At 36.7% G+C, this 21,019-nt stretch overlaps 2 protein-coding genes across 3 annotated transcripts in view; both read left to right on the forward strand.

Moving 5' to 3' along the window:
- LOC129744672 (dipeptidyl peptidase 4) overlaps positions 1 to 14,724 on the forward strand; it is a 36,822-nt gene extending 22,098 nt beyond the window's left edge. The window contains exons 2-17 of the mRNA XM_055737311.1: positions 2,521 to 2,711; positions 5,975 to 6,078; positions 6,148 to 6,346; positions 7,142 to 7,216; positions 7,832 to 7,884; positions 8,193 to 8,407; positions 8,544 to 8,838; positions 11,192 to 11,321; positions 11,389 to 11,577; positions 11,643 to 11,767; positions 12,295 to 12,470; positions 12,861 to 13,071; positions 13,143 to 13,328; positions 13,391 to 13,548; positions 13,618 to 13,823; positions 13,973 to 14,724. Coding sequence (XP_055593286.1) covers positions 2,604 to 2,711; positions 5,975 to 6,078; positions 6,148 to 6,346; positions 7,142 to 7,216; positions 7,832 to 7,884; positions 8,193 to 8,407; positions 8,544 to 8,838; positions 11,192 to 11,321; positions 11,389 to 11,577; positions 11,643 to 11,767; positions 12,295 to 12,470; positions 12,861 to 13,071; positions 13,143 to 13,328; positions 13,391 to 13,548; positions 13,618 to 13,823; positions 13,973 to 14,110 — 2,568 coding nt within the window. The 5' untranslated portion in view covers positions 2,521 to 2,603 and the 3' untranslated portion in view covers positions 14,111 to 14,724. The remainder of the gene's footprint in view (positions 1 to 2,520; positions 2,712 to 5,974; positions 6,079 to 6,147; positions 6,347 to 7,141; positions 7,217 to 7,831; positions 7,885 to 8,192; positions 8,408 to 8,543; positions 8,839 to 11,191; positions 11,322 to 11,388; positions 11,578 to 11,642; positions 11,768 to 12,294; positions 12,471 to 12,860; positions 13,072 to 13,142; positions 13,329 to 13,390; positions 13,549 to 13,617; positions 13,824 to 13,972) is intronic.
- A 3,053-nt stretch (positions 14,725 to 17,777) lies between these two features.
- The window catches only part of LOC129750073 (JNK-interacting protein 3), a 39,620-nt gene continuing 36,378 nt past the window's right edge, over positions 17,778 to 21,019 (forward strand). For both annotated transcript variants that reach the window (XM_055745282.1, XM_055745283.1), the window contains exons 1-5: positions 17,778 to 18,078; positions 18,696 to 19,629; positions 19,769 to 19,786; positions 20,610 to 20,667; positions 20,724 to 20,997. In XM_055745282.1, coding sequence (XP_055601257.1) covers positions 18,007 to 18,078; positions 18,696 to 19,629; positions 19,769 to 19,786; positions 20,610 to 20,667; positions 20,724 to 20,997 — 1,356 coding nt within the window. In that variant the 5' untranslated portion in view covers positions 17,778 to 18,006. The remainder of the gene's footprint in view (positions 18,079 to 18,695; positions 19,630 to 19,768; positions 19,787 to 20,609; positions 20,668 to 20,723; positions 20,998 to 21,019) is intronic.

The raw sequence follows: 21,019 nt of genomic DNA on the forward strand, positions 1-21,019 counted from the left end.
TTTTGTTGATTTCAAAATATTATACAACGTGGTTTCATGTTGATTCAGGGAGGCAATTAATTGAAATTCAGAAAAAGATTCAGCCATAGGCAGTGTTATAGAATTTGTTATTTCAGTTTTGACATTGTTTGCATTTTTGGAACAATTGACGCGTAAGGCATAATTTTCCCGTACATTTGGATAACGTGCCGCTATAAAGCCTACCCCTATTCGGAAGATGATAGGTAAGCATCGACAACGCACAAAAGCGTAAGCTCTTCATACCTACTTCACATATATTTATTGATAGGAATCATAGCGGAAGCCAAGAAGACGAGTGTTCTTGATTCGGTATTTCAAATTGTGATAATTGTTCTGTAACGCCCTGTTTTCATTATCACGTTGTATTAAAAACTTTATAAAAAGAAACGGTTTTATAACAGTCTATTAGTTATTTTATTAATGTTATTTTGTTTGGGATAGGAGGAGGATGTGTGCATGGATTAAATCTACACCGTGTCATACGTTACAAGCGTGTACGCAGTCAGTCAGTCAGTCGGCTAGCAAGCGAGCGAGCAAGTAGCGTGTGTGATTCTTCCGGTAGTTCGTGAACAGTTGACTCTTCGGTTCTGCTTCCGGGCTTCGGAGCTCCGGACCGGTCTGCACAGGCTTATAAATCCAATATATAGTGTGTAGGTGATATCATTAACACTTAAGGTTTACGGACTTTTTGCAAAACGCGCTTGGCTTGTCCAATGGCAACCCAAGCAACCAAAAGTCTCCAGCTTAATCAGCATAATCAATGCGATGAAGTTCGTTTTATTCAGCCCAAAATTTAAGTTCTTATTGAAATTTTGAAGTTTCATTGCAGATTTGAACAGCCTTCTGGTGCCTCTTAGGTTGGTCATCACCAGCCCATGTGGTGCTGCAGGTTTCTCGGCATCCATCTTTATTCCTCTCATCACCTCAATTCATCTTACTTAATTGCTTTGTTTTAACTTTGTTCGATACATGCCGGCACGCACGCGAGTTCTGCCACACAATTGTTCGATTCGCTTACTCAAACGATCACACAACCTAATGGATAAAATTGGTCCTGTTACCAGATTTGAACCGCGACCCTCCGAGGTGATAGCCAAACACGCTGTCATGACGCCACGGCTAGATGTTGCCTCACCGGCAGCTAAAATTCGAAGTGGTTATAAGCTTTCCTAAAATACCCGAAGGCGGACATGTCTCAAAAAGACTAATTAAGGAACTTCTTGGAATTTCGAGTCCAAAGAAGGCTGTTTGAGACCCAATTTGTAACTTTTATTCTGAATGATGCGAATGCCATGTCACAAAAAAGGCTATTTGAGGAACTTCTTGGAACTTGAAGTTCACAGAAGGCTATTTGAGGAACTTGAAGTTCACAGTAGGCTATTTGAGACCCAATTTGTAACTTTTATACTGTGTGGATGCGATTCACATGTCACATAAAAGGCTATTTGAGGAACTTTTTGGAACTTCAAGTCCATAGAATGGTATTTGAGACCCAATTTGTATCTTTTATACTGAATGGAGGCGATTGACATGTCACAAAAAAGGCGATTAGAGGAACTTTTTGGAACTTTCATGCTCCTATTAGAGAAAATTCGGAACCAATTACATTTGGAACCTTTGTTCAACGAAATTTGAACTATGGGGGCACGAGTTTAAGTAGATATGCACTCAGAGGAAATCTTATTATAAATTTCATAAGATACATCTTACGAACCACTTTTTTGCGTCCAAACTAATTCTTCATAAGAGTCTTATGAAATTCTTTCAATATTCATATGAAGTTCTTATGAAAAATAGAAGAAGCGGCATTGTGAAAAAATAATGAACACATTCATTCCATCAGTGATTTCCTCGTCGTTGTACCAAGCACTAACCAGTTGTGGAGCCATCAGTTTTTTTTCAAAGTTGAAAGTGATTTTGTTATTCTACATGGTAAGTTTATTTTTTTGTGAACGTTCAAATTATTTGTTAACGTAAACACATATTTTTATGTTTACTTTTCAGCATGTTGACCGGCGAAAAGGATAAGTTCAATGGACCGGGTGCGGCAGAATGACTGTTGGAACCGTGCTTTGATGTGCTGCTTATGGTGATCATGATGTTATTGTAAACAAACAACAAATTACCAACGAAAATAAACTGATAGTTTTTAACATCAATTATCTTGATATTTTCTCTTCAAACGTAAAATTTTCTGTTTCCATAAGACCCTCTTATGAAAAGCAACAACCTTTCATTGAAGCAGGTGTTCATCTGAAGAATTCATTCGCTTCAGAAGACAATCTTATGAATTTCATAGATTTTTCTTATGGCGCCACTTCATAAGAGAATCTTATGGTATATATAATAGTATTTTTCTGAGTGTGAGATTTTTGATTGCTTGGGAATGTTTCAGGTTCATCGTATGCCATTATTTAATTTTAGTCCATTGTTATACTTTCCTTTGTAGTGAACTAATCTTATCAAACAATATAACCGGTTTATTCTTCTTCTTTGCAGGTGTCTAACATATTCATCGCGAACAAACAACCTAACCGTGGCGGCGTACAATCAAATAAGTTCTCGCACCTCGGGATTCTGTAATGCACGCAAATGTGCATACAGATCGGGGAGGGGGTGGAGGAGGGTCATGGAGGCTTCCTCCAGATGAAACTCTGCAAGTAGCAGATCCAAAACAAAAAGAAGAACAGGTGCGTAAAGAAATCGTTCGAGCAGAACAAATTTATAATGTGTGAGTGTATTGTCGATTGCACGAATTTCAGAACTTTTGCGAGAATATGATTTCACAGATAAAAATCTCGCCCTCACTAATACCCTCAGATTCTTTATGTAAACAATGATGTGAAAAGGAGGGATAGGAAAAAATCAAAATCAGAAGGCGATTTAGAATATTCGATCCCCGCATATTTTTTTATCAAGTCTCGTGTTAATTATTACAACTAACAGATTTTAGTAAAGACTTTTCAAGCGTTCGTTAAACGATTTATTTCCTCTTTTTTTATATCAAACCAATACTCAAAGCAGTGCTTCTAAAAATCTGTTCATGAATTGCGAACGCAAGTTCAGTTGCTCGAATTCAAATTATTTCTACTAAAATACACCTTCATATACATAGTTCCAATCTTTAACGAACTGCGCTGATTACATCTTTTAAGACTATGGTACAAATCACGGAAAATAAAAAAAAGGTAAAATTTACCGAGAAGCGAGGTTATTTTTTTCGACCCCTTTTTCGAGGTAAATTTTACCTTTTTTATTCACCTAGCAAAAAGGCAAATTTAACCTTTTTTTCAATTCACCTAGCAAAAAGGTAAATTTTACCTTTTCCGCATTCACCTAGAAAAATGGTAAATAATACCGTTTTCCCATTCACTAATTTAAAAAGTAAATGGTTTAATTGATTTCTTCAATAAAAATAAAAACAAATTTTTTTTGTAGAGAAATGAATCCAACTTAGATGAAATTTCAGGGACTAGATAAGAGAAAATCGATGTTGAAAAACATGCGAAAAAAATTCGCCTTGTCTCCCGGTGAGACTTGAACCCACATCTTGCGCCTCTCCGGGGCCCATGTATTAACATTCTACTACAGGAGACCAACCTGGCGTATGAATATTATACTGGTTGAGTGTCGATGTCTATCGGAATGAAGGGAATAGTTCTCCCATGTGATCATAATCATTTTTCTTGGTCTATTTCTATTCCCATCATTTCATCTTACGGTAGGGGAGATGGGGGCATAATGGCCACATTAAGGAAAACGGTTATTTAACCATAGAAAATAGCTATAATATGGAGGTTACATTATTGTTTCGTGTTCAGACACTTGAAAAGCCTATTCCCTAACGGGCTGAAACGTGAAAAACTAGATGAAAACGTTAAAAAATGCATTTTGAAAAATTTTGCTAAAAGCTGAAAACCAGCCACTGTGGAGGCATAATGAGAACCCCCCCTGAGGCAGTATGAGCACTATTAATCAGAGCAAGATGTGCGTTTTTGCCGGGGAATCTAGCAGCGAATTCAATTCGATGAAGTCAGGTGAGTCGTAGATTCATCAAACAAAGCAATAACAAAATAATCTAGGTCTGTTTCTAGAATACAAACAATTCACGCACGCTCATACATTAAGTGCTTTGTTCGGAGGATGATGCTACTAGCCGTATAATGTAACAATAAAAAAATCGATCATGAATTGTGAATGGAAAAAAATCATCTCGAACAGAAATCTAACTCTAGTCTTTTGATTACCTCTCCGACACCTTACCAATAGGCTAAATTGTCGGATGAAAACTAGTCAAGGTGTGGCGCTATAAATCAATTTTAATTCGCTGCTAGAATCTACGGCAGAAAATGCTCATTATGTCTCGATAATATGGTGCTCTATATGCCCCTAGTCAACAAATTTAAGTAAAAACGTGTTTTAAAATTGTTAAAAGTGAAAAATAAAAAACTTTATGATGGTAAAAATTGAGAAACAATGTGTACATCATGTTGCAGTGCGTACATTATAGATCAAGGTTATTTTAAGATCATAAGAGCTTATTTCGTGGTGCTCAAATATTATAATATTTTCGTAACTTGAGAACCGAGCTAGTTTTTTTTAAATATCTCTGTAAAGATGATAAGGAGATTCCTTTTTTTGTGAAAAATTAATACTATAGGAAGTACGGAACAAATCCTCATGAAAATTTATTTAAGAAAATACGCACTTTCGTAGAAAAGCGTAGTTCTTATTATGCCTCGGGTGCTCGTTATGCCCTCATCTCCCCTAGTTGGAATCAAGTTTGGACATTTTTAGGCACGGCAAGATTTGCATTGCCTTCTCATATCCTGCACGGGTTGTCAGTTATGATGAGAAATGATGCGTTTGCCGTATTTGGATATCCAGCCAATTTCGGTGTTTGGCACCGCCTTATTTCTATTTTTTAAATTGCGACCCAGAGATGGGTCTTGACTCAAACATTCAGTCAGCGAAACTTTTTTTGTAGAGAAATGAATCCAACTTAGATGAAATTTCAGGGACTAGATAAGAGAAAATCGATGTTGAAAAACATGCGAAAAAAAATTCGCCTTGTCTCCCGGTGAGACTTGAACCCACATCTTGCGCCTCTCCGGGGCCCATGTATTAACATTCTACTACAGGAGACCAACCTGGCGTATGAATATTATACTGGTTGAGTGTCGATGTCTATCGGAATGAAGGGAATAGTTCTCCCATGTGATCATAATCATTTTTCTTGTCTCACCGGGACATTTCCCATCGCTGATTCCCTATTTTAATCAATTAAAAAAAACGCCCGAATAAGGCATAATGAATTTATACCGTTAACATTTTGGTACCGGAATTTATGGAATGCATTCTGTTGTCTGTTACTTTCTTTTCGTACGTACGCGGAAATTAAAAAAAGATCAAATTTACCGAGAAGCAGAGGTGATTTTTTGCATCCACCTTTCTCGGTAATTTTACTTTTTTCAATTCACCTGGCAAAAAGGTAAATTTTATCTTTTTCGCATTCTCCTAGGAAACTAGTATATAATAACATTTCCCATTCACTGATTTAAAAGGTATATGCTACCTTGTTTGGTTGGTTTCTTCAATAAAAATCAAACAAAATTCATTTTAAAAATTGATGTTTATTTACGATAAATAGGAACTTTTACCTTATAATTATTGTTGGAATGTATCATCACAAAGATCTCTGTGGTATCATCGTGTAAAAAAAATTTACTCCACGAATGTGTGTATAGCTTTTTAAATGAAGCCAATAAAGTATAAAAAAAATGGAAAATCCTTACCTTCTATTCTGTGGGTCTAATTTACACCAATTGCAGCATCCGAAAATAATGATTGTCTTATAATTCTCTCCTTTTAGTCGCAGTAATACTTGAACCTTTTCATATGACCGTATGTCCTGTAATTCCCACTGATTCACGATTTATTATCCCCATTTTAGGATCTTTTTCCTCCGGAAGGTCATAACTGGAAAAGTATAGTATTTTCGCTACTGGTAATCGGATTTGTAATATCTGGAATTGTTACAGCTATTTATTTGTTAGGGTAAATAAATTTAAAACAATCCAACGTATTTAAAGGTTTGTATCAACGTTTTTTTTTACTTTTTAACAGCTATGTAGATGAATTACTCTACTGGTCCGGAAGACGTATGAAGTTAGATGAATTTCTGCAGAAAGAAATTATACCACAAAGGCTTCCTTCTATGTGGATAAACAATAAGCAATTTGTTTTCCAATCAGACGATGGGGGGCTCGCTGTACTAGATACCACTACGAATTCTGTCTCGACATTGGTTACGAACCATACACTAGTGAGTATATTTGTTATGAAACATCTGGTTGAATTTTTATACCTCATAATATGTAGAGAGGTCTAAAGACATGTTCCTCGTGAAGACCTGATGCTTCAGCCATTTAAAAAAATCAATAATGGCAATCTGCGAGCCGTATTGGATTATAATTCCTATATTATGATTTGACAGATAAAATAACAGTTAGGGGAGTGTTCCTAAATGCGCATATTGGGTGATAGAATATAGATCAACTTGAATTATACATAGATAAACTTTAATAAATCAGTAAACAAAAATGTCAATGGTCTTTTTTTCTAATCAGGAAATCAGAAATTAAACAAATTTAAGCTTTAAGCATAGTTATAGATGATGAGAAATTGGAATAATAGAAGTTTTTTAATTCTCATATTAGGCAGGTTAAATGCCTCTATCAACAAAAAATTGATTAGCCATAAAATTTTTAAACTTATTTATCATTGAAACACTAAATCTATGATCTAATCACAACCTTAAAGTGAAAAAAAGAAGGCTGTATTTTAACTACCTTTATTATGAAATCATTTTTCGAAGAATAGTAAGAGATTTTTACAGAAAAATTTCATCAAAATATATAAAACAAATGTCCACTCATGTTCATAAAGTTTTCAGACTCCTACCTATTGGAATATGAGAGAAAATGAGTATTCTCCCTAGTATGCGCATTTAGCCCGCGTCTCCTCTATATTCATGATTATGTATTTGAACAAAACACGTTTCTCCAAATATAAATTTTAACAAATACCGAATAGGTATTCATAGATTTCGTTTTTGCAGCGTCAAATCAACGTGAAGGGCTACCAGTGTTCTCATGATCTCCGCTATGTCCTATTCAAGCATAACATGAAGCAGGTAATATTGTAGCTTTGAAGCTACCTTGATGACTTGAAGACTGTGTACAATCGGCAAAAAGTGTATAAACCGCGAAGAAATTCAACATCTTTCCTGCTACACGAACACAATCTTTGAAAAAATACTTACCTTAACTTAAAATTCCCAGAGAATCGATTTCACATAGTTTCAAACGCCGCACGAGCCCACGAGCGTGGAACAAGAGTTATGGCTATTATGCTTTCTATGAACTATATGAAAAATGCAGGGAATTGAGGGTAAAACCGTCATCCCAAACAGACTTCATTCGATTTCTCGGTAAAAATCACACAAGATAGGTTTTACTTGGTTCAAAACTTTCAAATCCGAATCTGCCTTTTTTGAATTAATTGAAAAATGTAGGGAAATTTAGGGTAAAATTAGCGATAACTCTATTGTCCGAAGCTTGCGGAAATAGGTCTCATTTGGTTAAAAACTTTTAAGTCTGAATTAGCTTTTTCCTGGATTATTTATAAAATATAGGGGACCTAGGGGTTAAAATGACATTATTTCTCCGTTCGTAAGCTCGTGCGGCATTTGAAAGCCGCATTCGATTCGAAAGCCCAATTGTTAACCTTTATCCTCCTTGTTTTTTAGGTTTATCGATTATCGTTTACTGCTCTCTACACCGTGTATGATGTTGCAAACGAGTAAGTTTATAATCATTCGTTAGAAAATAAATGAACGCAAAGAAATGAAGAGAAATTGCATTGATACGTTAAACATATTATCTGGCATATTATTAAAGTTAAGCTAGTGAAAACCAATTAAAATAATAAAAAAAGCTTTCCTCAGCTAAATGATTTTGAACCCTAAATGTTCAATACTAACATCAAAGTGGAAACCACTTTTTTAGAATTTTATTGTATACCAACAGATTGTAGAAATTGTTAAATATCTTTTATCATAAACATCTGTTAACTTGTGATTTTAAACACTAATTTCCTGTCTTTCGCAGTCATCATATGCCAATTAGGCTTAAAGACGCTACGAAAACACAACGGTCTCGATTACAGTTCGTTTCATGGGTTGGAAATACAACAGCAATAGCCATTGTTGCCGATAATGACATATATTTAAGACAATCACCATCAGACGAGGAAGATCATAGGCTAACATTTACAGGAGAAGAAAATACTATTTATAATGGCGTACCTGATTGGCTGTATCAAGGTAATTCTGATTTAAAACAATCAACAGATGTCTCGAAAGTCCTATGAATTCCTATTCGTAATCGTGAAACTGAACGCTGATTCTGTATTAAGACACAAGTTGCTAATCTGTATTATTTCGTTTCAACCCATTCCAGAGGAGATTTTTAAGTCGTTTGATGCAATTTGGTTCTCGCCGGACGGATCACACATTATGTACGCTTCCTTCAACGATACGCGCGTTGGTGAAATGAGTTATCCATGGTTTACATCAAATCCCATTTTGCCAGCAAACAAGGAAGACGAAAGAACACTTTTCCCTATCTCTAAGTATATACGATATCCTACGCCGGGTTCAATGAATCCGGAAGTGAAATTATGGGTTGTGGATATATCAAATATTAGCAATATACAAACAAGCGAACTGATCAAACCTGTTGCACTGGAAGGACAGTAAGTATACATAACCTGGTTGCACAAACACATTCCAGCGGAACCACGCACATATGTATCTACCTATTAGAGCTCGGTTACCGGTTCTTAGTTTAAAACAGATTGAAGTATCAGGCTCGCAGAAATACCATCTTGGCCGGTTACTTGTTATGATCCGTTATGTTCTTCTAACTTTATGGTTTGGCACATTTCCTGATATCCTATTTAACCTTCATTTGGTGTCTCCCATTGATGGCTAACTGCTAATTCATTAATTTAAGTAAGTTATTGACACGTGCTGCGAGATGAAACACTAGGTAGAATAAATTGTTAGGGATTCAAGAACAGATAAACCAATTGGTTTATTCATCCCCAATTGATGTTCCTGACCTTTTTTTTCTGGGAATTTAACATTTTGATGTCATTCTCCCCTACGATGTTCCTGACCTGATTGCAAATCGCAACTGAAAATACAGCATTCGTGTTGTGTTGTTGATTGCTACTGGATCTATCCGAACATCGATCGTCCTATTCATCGCTAAAACAATGTTCACTTCGTACGTTGCACGCTGTCAAAACAGTGCAGCACCATCATAAAATTGGAAACTCACCAATTAGCGATGCATTCGGCGAATCTATGGTTTCCCGTACAACTGTTTGATTGTTCTCGTCCTGTGAAAAAAATAATTTTGAATTTCAAATAAGTCAGGCAGATATTGAGTGAGCGACATTCAGAATGGATCAGTTTGTATGTCACTCTTCTTCGATATGCCATGTTTGCAAACCAATGATGCGACTCGGTTGGTATTGCTGAGTGGAGCGCTGATCGAAATTGCATATCTGACAGTCGAAGCAGTTGCGAGAGAATCAGAATGTTTCCAACAAGAAAAGTATCCTGAGGGTTTGTTTTGATTGATTTTCGGAACATTGTTGGGCAGCATGAAAGTGTGATGGTTTATCTGTAGGTGGGGTCAATCCAAAACTTTAGTGTTAATTCGTTGTATCCATACAGTTGTATATGAACCATTGTGACGTAAAACGGAGCTGTCGCGGCGGCAAAGGAACAACGCACAAATGTTTGTTATTGACGTTACTATAATAGCATGCTACTGAATTTTCGAGATGCCGTCGTGAATGCGAAATGATTCTCGATGCGGATATAATCTCTATGTATAGTTAAATTAAACCCCTTGAACTAAGCTTTCGTTTTTTATAATAGGATAAATTGAGTAAAGAAACCTTCCTTTTACGTTTCGTCCCATGAACTCTGCCATTCGTTCAGAGCTATTTGATGGGAAATTGCAAAATACTCATGATAAGCAACAAAACGTTTAAAAATTTCACCACCGTATTGCACCATCTCATCGGCAAGTTCATTCCCTGTAATAGAACAATGCGCGGGAACCCATACTAGCGAGATCTGGAATAGCGTTAACCCTAGTGTAGTCAGTCTTTTCCGAATTTCTAGAACTAAATACGCTTGACGGTTTTTAAAATCGACGTTCTTAATGGATTCGATTGAACTGAGACTGTCAGTGAAAATAAAGAAGTGATTCGCAGGCAATTCTTCGATAAGCTCCAGAGCTCTATCGATTGCGGCTAACTCTATGCATATACACTGGATTTTTTTTAAACGATTTTATTTTACACGGTTTTATTTTAAACGATTTTTTCGAAATAAGACGATTTTCGAACATGTCAAAAACAGGTTCTAGACATTCACACTTTTCGCCAAATCACTCTTGAGTGGTAAATTGGTTCGGACGTTGCTTCCCGACGGAAACATGGGCCTGAATGGCCACTTAGAGACTCTGTTGGAATTCCGGAACAATCGTGGCTTCAAACCCAAAACAGATCAATCCAAAACAAATCTTTGAACTTCCCGATTTCACTCAAATCACCTCAGAATGATCTACCCTGGTTGGAAATGATCGATTTACAGTCCAAGTTGGCCACTTTACTCGAAATGAGCGATGAATTTAGCCCGGTTGTTTTGAACTTTTTTAAAACGATTTCTTTTTTTGCACGAACACAAAAAACGTTTTTAAAAAAAAAAGAATCCAGTGTATGATGAAGCTGGTTATGCAAGTTTGTGAAATTCGTGAAAATACTTGATGCTTCAGAATCGTACACTTTCTTAACCAGCTACCTTGCTATCGTAAAACTAGATAGATTTTTTGTGTGAACTCCTGTGAGTTTGTCGAGCTTGTTCAGCACATTGTCGGAGTTCATGCGTCATTGTACTCAGCATACGAGTAGGTGTCAGGAGATAAGATTTGGCATTTCACGCAAGAAATAATAATATAACTGTTAAATAAATATGTGCCTTTAACAACAGCTTTATTTTTAACAAATTCTGATGCTTCTTTTTCAGGGACCTTTATTTCCTGTCTGCATGCTGGGTAGGAACTCCTAATAGCCAAATATCAACGATTTGGATGACACGTTCTCAAAATCTGTCGCACATAATTTCGTGCTCTAGACCGTTATGGAACTGCACCGAGGTACGTTGGGCAAGGAATAAAATCCCAAAAACTGTTTTTTCACTTATGACATTGTCCGCAATTCCAGCACCATTCTGAAAGAGCGCCTGAAAACGAATGGCTTGATATATTACCTCACCCTGTTTTTGCTCCAGATGGGGACAGCTTTTTGATATTGGCAGGTGTTCAAGAGACGGGTACGGAACACTTTACTCATATAAAACATGTTACAATAACCCAACAACGAATAGCTGTGATATCACATGGCCGTTATGAGGTAAAGAGTCATAGGTTGAAGGACATTATGCCGATTTCTTTAACTCAAATTTTGTTTAATTAAAGGTGGTTCGAATATTAGCATGGGATACTTATAATCACTTGGTCTACTATCTTGGCACTCACGATAAAAGGCCTGGTCAACAACATCTCTACATCGTAAAAGATCCAGTGTACGACGAGTTAAAAAGGTAAATACGCGATAAATAAACTAATGAATCCTTTTTGTATGTAGAAATTTAAAATTTTGCATAAAAGAGTTTTAAGTGAGGCTGTGAATCTCAAACCATATATTAACCCCCAATTCACCCTGCTGCCATATCAAAGCAAGACCGGTGAAGCTGATGAACTCGTTACCTAATGTTAACGCCAGGGTTTAGAAATTGGCTTTCACCAATCCAGGAAGTTTTCCTGCTCGTGTACTGGAAGAAGTTATGGAGATACGAATGTGAAAAACAATTTTTTTTTCTATCATAATTCGGATTTCTTAGATGCATATTTAAGTAGTTTTTACTGTTCGAGGTAGAATAGCTCAGGCGCAAATGGGAAGACGTCGGGACTACGAGATAAGTAAAACGCGTCTAGTATCGAGTGGTGAACAAAGGAAACTGAATTTATTCTTCAAACTTGTACATCGAATTTCAAGCACTGTTGCAATTGTTCAGCAGTTGTTCGTCGAGATGGGGGGTCTCAACATATACATTTTCGTCTATTCCAGATCTGAGCCAACATGCATTACCTGTGATCTGAGTGAAGTTCTATGGAGCAGCCGCTACTATTACAGCAATTGCACCCATTTCAATGCTTATGTTAGTCCACCGTCTAGGATAGCTTCGGATGATGGCATAACTCACTACGTACTCGAATGTAAAGGTCCTGGGCTACCACTGGCAGGTGAGAACATTGGAGTGTGTAACTTAGAATCTCATCTCTGAAAGTGTCTGTCCTATTTGTTAAAAATTTAAAATATTTATGAAGTATCCTTTATTTACAATCTTCAGACGAATTATCGCTATGACGTAACTTTATACATAAGACATTTTTTTGGTTTTCTAAAGACGTTTTGAATTTACTCTATAGCATTCCAGGGTAGTTGTTCTTTATAAAATATTCTAGAGTGGAATGTTTTGTTATTCTAAGACATTTTATAGTAGAATCTTTTGTTCTTTATATGAGATTCTAGAGAGCGCATTAAGAGTTTTATCAAGGCTTTGTAGCATATTTAACTGTTTAATACGTATTCGTTTGGAATTCGAACTGCTATTTCTGTTCCGCAAATTCCAGTTGTCCACACGGCACAAAATCACAGACTAGTTCGAGTGTTATTCGATACTAGACCAGCGTATAGTAGTAAATTGCAAGAGCTCGCGCTTCCAACCCAACGATCATTTGAGATTCCGTTGCCGCATGGAACACGTGCGGCGGTGCAACTATTGCTTCCACCCAGCTGGAGAGAAGAACTAAGAGATGCGGCCTACCCGGTACTCGTAGAAGTGTGAGTCCTACGGCGAAATATGAATTGGTCGTTGTTTTGAAAAAACCTATTTTTTTCAACTATTGTTTCAGGAACGGGAAGCCGGGTTCATTCGTCGTTTCCGAAGAGTTCAAAATGGATTGGGGTACTTATATGTCTAGCCATAATGACGTTGTTTATATTAAGCTCGATGTACGCGGTGCTAGAGGACAAGGCAAAAAAGCACTTTACAGACACATTGGGGGTGTGGAAGTTCAAGATCAAATAGCCGTTATAAAGTCAGTTTCCCTTAATGTATGTAGCGTAAAACGTTGTGTTTCATTCAGTCTTTTTCAACTAGGTATCTACTGGAAACATTGAAGTTTTTGGATGAAAGTCGTATCGCTGTGTGGGGTTGGGGTTACGGTGGTTACGTGACAGCTATGATTCTTGGATCGCAACAAAATGTCTTCAAATGTGGAATATCTGTTTCACCGATCACCGATTGGCTGTACTATAGTGAGTATTTAAAAAAAAAAATACGTTCTTGTTCCTAGAAATAAACTTGTGACCTTCCCCTTTTTTTAGATTCTGTCTTCACAGAGCGAATTTTGGGAATACCTGCCGAGAACTATAAAGCTTACGTAGAGGCTGACGCTACTCAAAAAGGGAAACAAATTCCATCCAATTCTTATTTATTAATGCATGGACTAGCAGACGTTACTGCTCCGTATCAGCATGGAATTCAACTAGCAAGAGCTTTAACAGAGTCCGGTACAATCTTTCGATATCAAGTAAGTACACAGTTTTGTAGCATTTACTAATCTCACTTTTTTGTCCACTTGGTATCTGAACGGCCCCTTAATATATTAGCTTTAAATGCATGTTTTTAAACTAATTTTGTCGCAATATTCTAAACATTTATTATCGAAACAAATTTCAGAGCTATGCTGACGAAGGCCATGAGTTATTTGGTGTGCTAGAACATGCGTACCGAACTATGGAGGATTTCTTGAAGAAATGTTTATCATTGGATTCGGACGATGATAAACCGAAAGAAGCGCATGTACCGAGTGAGTGAACGAAAAATCAATAGGTTGAGCATAAATTGTGTTGTCCAATAGCTTCCAAAAAAATAAAAACTCGATGATTGTGAACAGTCCCAATTCGAATTAGCAATTGAATCTCTACTACATATCAAATTGTAAAAGAAAACATCGAAGAAATTGAAAATGCTCGTTTTTAAGTTCTCGATGTTCAGATCGGAAGCCTAAATCCCTCATAAATGTCGTAAATTTATATTTAAAGAAAAATATAGAATACCAACATTTTGTGACGATCATGTAATCTATGACATTACAAATGTATATAGGCGCAGCATACTTACGATAATCAAAAGGATGATACAAATACTTTTTGTGTGATGTTTTAGAAAATAATGAACTTTGTGAATTGAGGGAAAGTAGGATAATCGATAAGCTTGCCTTAAGAATATGTATATACATATAAATATATCTGTAAAAAATATTGAATAATTCGTTAAGCTAATTATAAAAAAAACACGAGTGACAGACTTGTTTATTCTTCTTCAGACTTATTCTTTTTGTAACGAATTTGTTTTTGACCAGTGAGTAACAATTTACTGTAGAACTTAATAAAATAGTTATATTTGGTAAGATCTATTTTGTTGATCAATTGTGCGTTGTTTATTTTTACATTCAAAGAATATCACGATCCTTAACTTTAATTTGTAGAATATTTTGATTCAGTGATCTCAACGTGCGATCTGTGAACGATGCCTTGAAGAGATTGCACGGAGGGAGATCCCCAACAGGTTTCAGAGTTGGTGTAGGCCAAAAATCGGCACGTTATCCAAACAAACGGGAAAATTGTGCCTAGCCTTTTTTTATCAAAGATTTCATCATTCACCTGAAAAACCTATAAAATGAAGAAATTAATTCAACCTATTAAAGGCGACCTCACCGAAAGCTCCAAGGCAGCAGGTCTCAAAGTCAATATCGGAAAGATTAAATCGATGTAGATCAACACAGTAAATCCCTCCAGTTTCATGGTAGCTGGGTAACAAGTTGAGAAAGTGAAGTGCTTCCAGTATCTTGGTAGCCAGATAACTCCTGATGGTGGTACCAGGAAAGACATCGAACCCCGGATCAGAAAAGCCCGATTTACATTTTCGAGTCTCCGGAACATCTGGCGCTCACGTCAGATATCTCTACGAACGAAAATTCGAATCTTTAACTCAAACGTCAAATCCGTATTGCTGTACGGGTGCGAAACTTGGTGCACATATGCGGTAACGACGCGAAAACTGCAAGTAGTTGTTAGTAACCGCTGCCTGCGGAATATCATCCACGCTTGGTGGCCTGGCAACTGGATCTCAAATGAGAAGCTACATCGCCGGTGTCATCAAAGGGCGCTAGACATCGATATTCGGGTACGTAAGTGGAGATGGATTGGGCACACGTTGCGAAAAGATGAGAACGAGATTTGCAGAGAAGCCCTTGAATGGAATCCAGAAGGACATCGGAGAAGAGGCAGACCCAGAAGCTCGTGGCGGCGAAGCCTAGCCGCCAAAATCCGGAGGATCGGCACGGGAACGTTGAGTAAGTAAGTATAAGTATTAAAGATGCCAGAACGCGGCCAATGCAAACTCGAGCGGCGGAACAAAATGACATGCTTCGCCGCCTGAGTATTTCAGATTTAAGCGATTCACATACATTTGCATCAAATGTGGTTCGCTGCATTGAATCGCACTCGCTAGTTCGCATCGCATCGCACACACTATGTCATCGGCGTAATCTGGCAAATGAGGGACAGTTACATATAAGATAGAAGGGATCTTCCTTATCTGAATATCTGAAAGTTAACAAGCCAAATGAAAACTGTCTTGAATGAATCACCTAATAGTTTTTTTAAATCATTCTATAATATCGGACGCCAAGTCCTAATAAACGAAAGTGTGTCGTTACTTGCCACGAAGCCGAAGGGATGGAAGAAAAAATTGTTGGATGAATTGTCTCCGCAAAAAGTAATAGACGTGCGAAGAATAACTAAGAAAACTCCCGCTGGTATTGTTGGTACATCCACGCTGATACTTACTATCAGCAGTACCGTAATACCGGAGTTTATCCACTTTGGTTTTGGGCTGCGCCTACTGTGTATTTAGGAATTGTTTAAAATATGGACATACGAAGAAAAAATGCAACAGCCCCCTTTCGTGCAGTAAGTGCAACACAATAGACCATAACAGTGAGAACTGCAAAAATCACCCATACTGTGGAAACTGCGAAATGGAAGGACTATCACCCATTAATCGATCATACCCAACCTGGTTAGCTGCAACAGCAGCAACCAAAATAAGCACCGAGTAATATATCATATAAGATTGCAGTCGCCCGAAAAATGATCATACCAGCAACAGTAAACAACCAACATTCGCCAACATAGTGAAATCTCCTATGCGTATACTGTCGTATCCAGGATACGACACACCACTCGCCCACTTTTTCAAGATCTTTTCGTACAAGCTTTATAGCATTGTTGCTCAAATTCATGAAATGAAATATCGTTATAAGAAGCTTAAAAAACATAAGAATTTCTGCTGCGATTTTTACTATGCTAACTTTTAACGGCAATTTATGTAACCCTTGGCCGTTATGAACTGATTCTTAAATCATGAAATGGTAGAAAAACTCATAAAAAAGCGTTATGCGGGTTTTTGCAACAAGTTTTCCATCAAAATATCAATTGATCGCGTAGTTGTCAAAAGTGAAATATGATCTTGAGCAGGCTTGGCATCAGTCATCGTCATTAGTCAAAAAACTGTGACTGTGAAGCCTCTTGGTCCGTCAAACTCATTTGACTGTTCCTTATACACCAGTCACTTCGTTCGCCAGTCACTCAATTAGTCGTTTGAAGCTAAAAAAATTTCATAGTCAAGCATTCACCAATCGCATTCGAACGAGTCGACGACCGAACCGAAAACGAAAAAGAAACGCATTTATTATTATTGTTACTCCTGCCAGCAAGCCGAAGACGACCAAAGACGAAAAAGAAACGCATTTATTATTATTGTTGCTCTCTGCCAGCAAGTCGTTCAATTAGTTGTACCTGATCTTTGATCTTGAGCGGAACTACTAGCTTCCAAAATAAACCGCTAGGTGCGCTGCCTTATGCCTTATGTCGTACACGTGGTTTTCACCCCTGAATGTACGCAGCACCTTTTTATTTTTATTATTATATCAGCTTTAGGGATAGAAAAGATGTAAAATTATGTTCGAATTGAACCAAAAATTACTTTAATTGGTGTCACAGCTTACAAAACCAGGCTCACAAAAAGTTTAACTTTTTACGGTACAAGAAATGTTTATGATTTTTCTTTCAGAGGGACGACGGGAAGGAGGATCACAAATTCCTTATAAATTATCCGTACACGCGAGCAAGTGTGCGTTAAAAATGTTAAACTATTCCATTAGCTTTACGGGACAGATATGTTTCGAACATGCAAATTATAGTTTAATGTTTATTGTCTGAAAGTTGGAAAAGAATCGGCCAACAAGGAAATTTTACAGCAATTTGTCTGTGATGCAATTTGATGTGGGACACCCTTTACATCGCGGTGGCGTGCAAGACAGATTCCTGCAAACTCAAGAATGAGTAACTTATTGGGAACCTAATAAATGTTTTTCATTTGTCATTTTGGATTAAATGCTCGGAAGCGTGTAAGAAAAATCGATCCAATTAAGCATTGTGTGTAGCGAACGTAGAAAACATTCGTCGTAAGTTGGCAGGTAATATTTTCATAATACTTTTGCCTTTTAACTTGCATTAAAGTGATCAATTGTGTCTACCGATGAAAGGTCAGATGAAACGAATATCTGAAGATAATTGCTGAATAAAACGCATCAAGTTTAGTGGAATCAGCTGTCATATAACCGAGATAGAACTAGTCATTAAAAAATGGAAGAAGGTGGCGACACTGAAACTGTTTATGGAACACACGATGACACTGCAATGGTGATGTCTGAGAAGGTAAATTTTTGCCCCTATGTTTGATGCCAGCTGACAAAATTAACGTGATTCATTGATCGTACAAAATATTATCTTTGCTTATGCTTTATCCTTACCATAATGATTGAAATTCCAAATTCACCTCAATATTAAAGGCAACGATATACGTTCGCAATTTCCCTTTTGAAGTGATTATTATTATCATTGGAAACACTCCCATTCTTATCGCACTATCGTGATTTATGAAAGCATGAACGATGCTAAGTGGTTTAATTTTATAAGCATCCTGAAAGAAATATTTTTTATAGCATTCTGAAGATTGTTACCCCTAAGAATTGACAGATTTTTTCAAACACATGACACCATCAGAAAAAAAAACTTCCTACATCGTCTCACGTAGATTTAGCTTTGAAGGACATTAGAAATTATCTAAATTGAATCTGCCAGAATTTGTAAGGTCTAAATAAACTTTAATACTTTTCTTGAGTTTAGTGAATAAACTTGTAAATAAATTCTTTTTCTTATTAAACATTCAGGCATTATTTAACTATTATAAGATAAAGGGTATGATTGTATTATATAAGCTTGCAATTGTATTTTATCACCAACTAAATATGTTTTTATTATATTTTATTTAGGTGCAGTCATTGGCAGGATCAATATATCAAGAATTTGAACGAATGATTCAAAGATATGATGAAGATGTAGTAAAGACATTGATGCCATTATTGGTAAACGTCTTGGAATGCCTAGATGCCGCCTATCAGACTAACCAGGAGCAGGATGTTGAGTTGGAACTGTTACGAGAAGATAACGAGCAGCTTGTCACACAATATGAAAGAGAGAAAAATGCTCGAAAACAATCGGAACAAAAACTTCTCGAAACAGAAGACCTAGCAGAACAGGAGAACAAAGAGTTGGCTTGCCGTTTGGAGTCACTCGAAAGCATTGTGAGGATGTTGGAGCTCAAACATAAAAACAGCATGGATCATTCCAGCCGCTTGGAAGAGAGGGAAGCCGAACTTAAGAAAGAATATAGTAAACTACATGAACGTTACACAGAGCTGTTTAAAACACATGTTGATTACATGGAACGTACTAAAATTATGATGGGTAATTCGACGCATTCCCAACTAAGCAGTACATCTGAACGCATGGATTTGCATCGTTCAAGATTGATTCCCATGGCCCGTTCATCTGGTCCTATTTCTTATGGTTTCACCTCGTTGGAAAATTCCGCAATGCTAGATTCCGAGGCAGTATGCAGTGCTGAAAGTAGTTCGGGCTCGGGTCCTTCCTCGTTGCATAATGAAATTGACCAAGTGATAGCTGAAGAAAAATCATCCGAAACTGAAAAGGCTTCTAAAGGAAATCAGGATTCATCGCCAACGGAAGGAGCTAATAAGAAAATCAATATGACCAGTTCAATCGGAGGTAAAACCACCACTAAGAAAGAAGAGCGCTCTGGAAACACCTTGTACCAGGAACTATCATTCCAAGACGATACCATTGAAAATGACGACACAGAAATAACGGGAGGATGGGTTCATCCAGGAGACTACGCTTCTTCCGGTATGTTTTCAAAATATTCACAAACTAAAAACCTTCAGAAAATTTTATTCACATTCACTGAATAATTGACCTAATTCTACTATCTTCTTAATATGTTTTAAACCAATCATGCATTACTAATATCTGCTTTTACTTACAGTGAACGATAACTTTTTTGGTAAGCTTTTCACGACTGTTTTCAGTAGAACATTCAGATAATTTCGCTCGCACATTACTATACACACTAGACTGGCTGGCATTTGAACTTTCAATTGAACTGTGGTTTGATAACATCAATGCATTTTTAGGTATCGTGAATCGTAGCCAAATTTTTAAATTTACAGGAGCATATAACCTAACAAAATGTTGTACCTACGATTTTCCGGACAGAAACGTTTAATTATTGTTGGTTAATAATAAGTCTTTAGTGTTGATGATCTTTAGTGCTGATGATTTAAAAAAGAATTGCGTGATTTTGGCTCGAATGATATTGGAGTATTGACAGAAGTGTTTTGATAACACTATTTTTTTTATCAAATCTTGATAATGTTTTGCATGCTTATACTCAAGACACAAACTAGCGTTACTAATTCCACTAATAAAATAAATTTTAAAATTTCCTCTCATTTTGAACCTTCGAAGAGTAGGAAGGATTGAAAGTCCAAATTTTAGCTAGTATAGTAACCATATTCTGGGTAGGATTATAGTACATCCTTAATTCTGCGCAACGTCTTTCAAAAATTTAAACGTGAATTTGAAGAGTATTAAAGTGATTCAAGTTGTGATTAATTAACGAAAAAACTTTCTCAGTTACAAATCATTTTGATTTTAAAGTAAACTCATAATCGTTGACATTCCCTTTATTTTCATAAGCTTATTTAATATGTGTTGACAACTAAAAATAAAAAAAGGAAAATTCTCTGATTCTTGCGCAATTTTAATGGTGTCCACGGCAACATTAAATTTCCTTTTGAATTGATTTTTATCATTTATTTTTGAAGGTATGGGTAAAGAAGTCGAAAATCTCATCCTGGAAAACAACGAGCTTCTTGCAACAAAGTAAAATTTCGATATTAATTTTGGGAGGACTTTTATTAATTTTTTTTTCTCTTTAGGAATGCGTTAAATATCGTGAAAGATGACCTTATAGTAAAGGTGGATGAACTTACCGGCGAGATAGAGATACTACGTGAACAGCTGAATACGGTGATCTTGTCCCGTAATAAGCTTAATGCTAAAGTCAGTGAGCTGGAGGAAGAGCTTAAGAAAAACAAAGCCATGGTAAAACAAACTACAGCTGAGCAAGAGGAAGAAGGAGATATTCCTATGGCCCAAAGAAAACGGTTTACCAGAGTCGAGATGGCTCGTGTATTGATGGAGAGAAATCAAGTATGTATTCTACAGTTATTCT

The sequence above is a fragment of the Uranotaenia lowii genome, chromosome 2 (assembly GCF_029784155.1).
Source record: "Uranotaenia lowii strain MFRU-FL chromosome 2, ASM2978415v1, whole genome shotgun sequence".
Taxonomy (NCBI): domain Eukaryota; kingdom Metazoa; phylum Arthropoda; class Insecta; order Diptera; family Culicidae; genus Uranotaenia; species Uranotaenia lowii.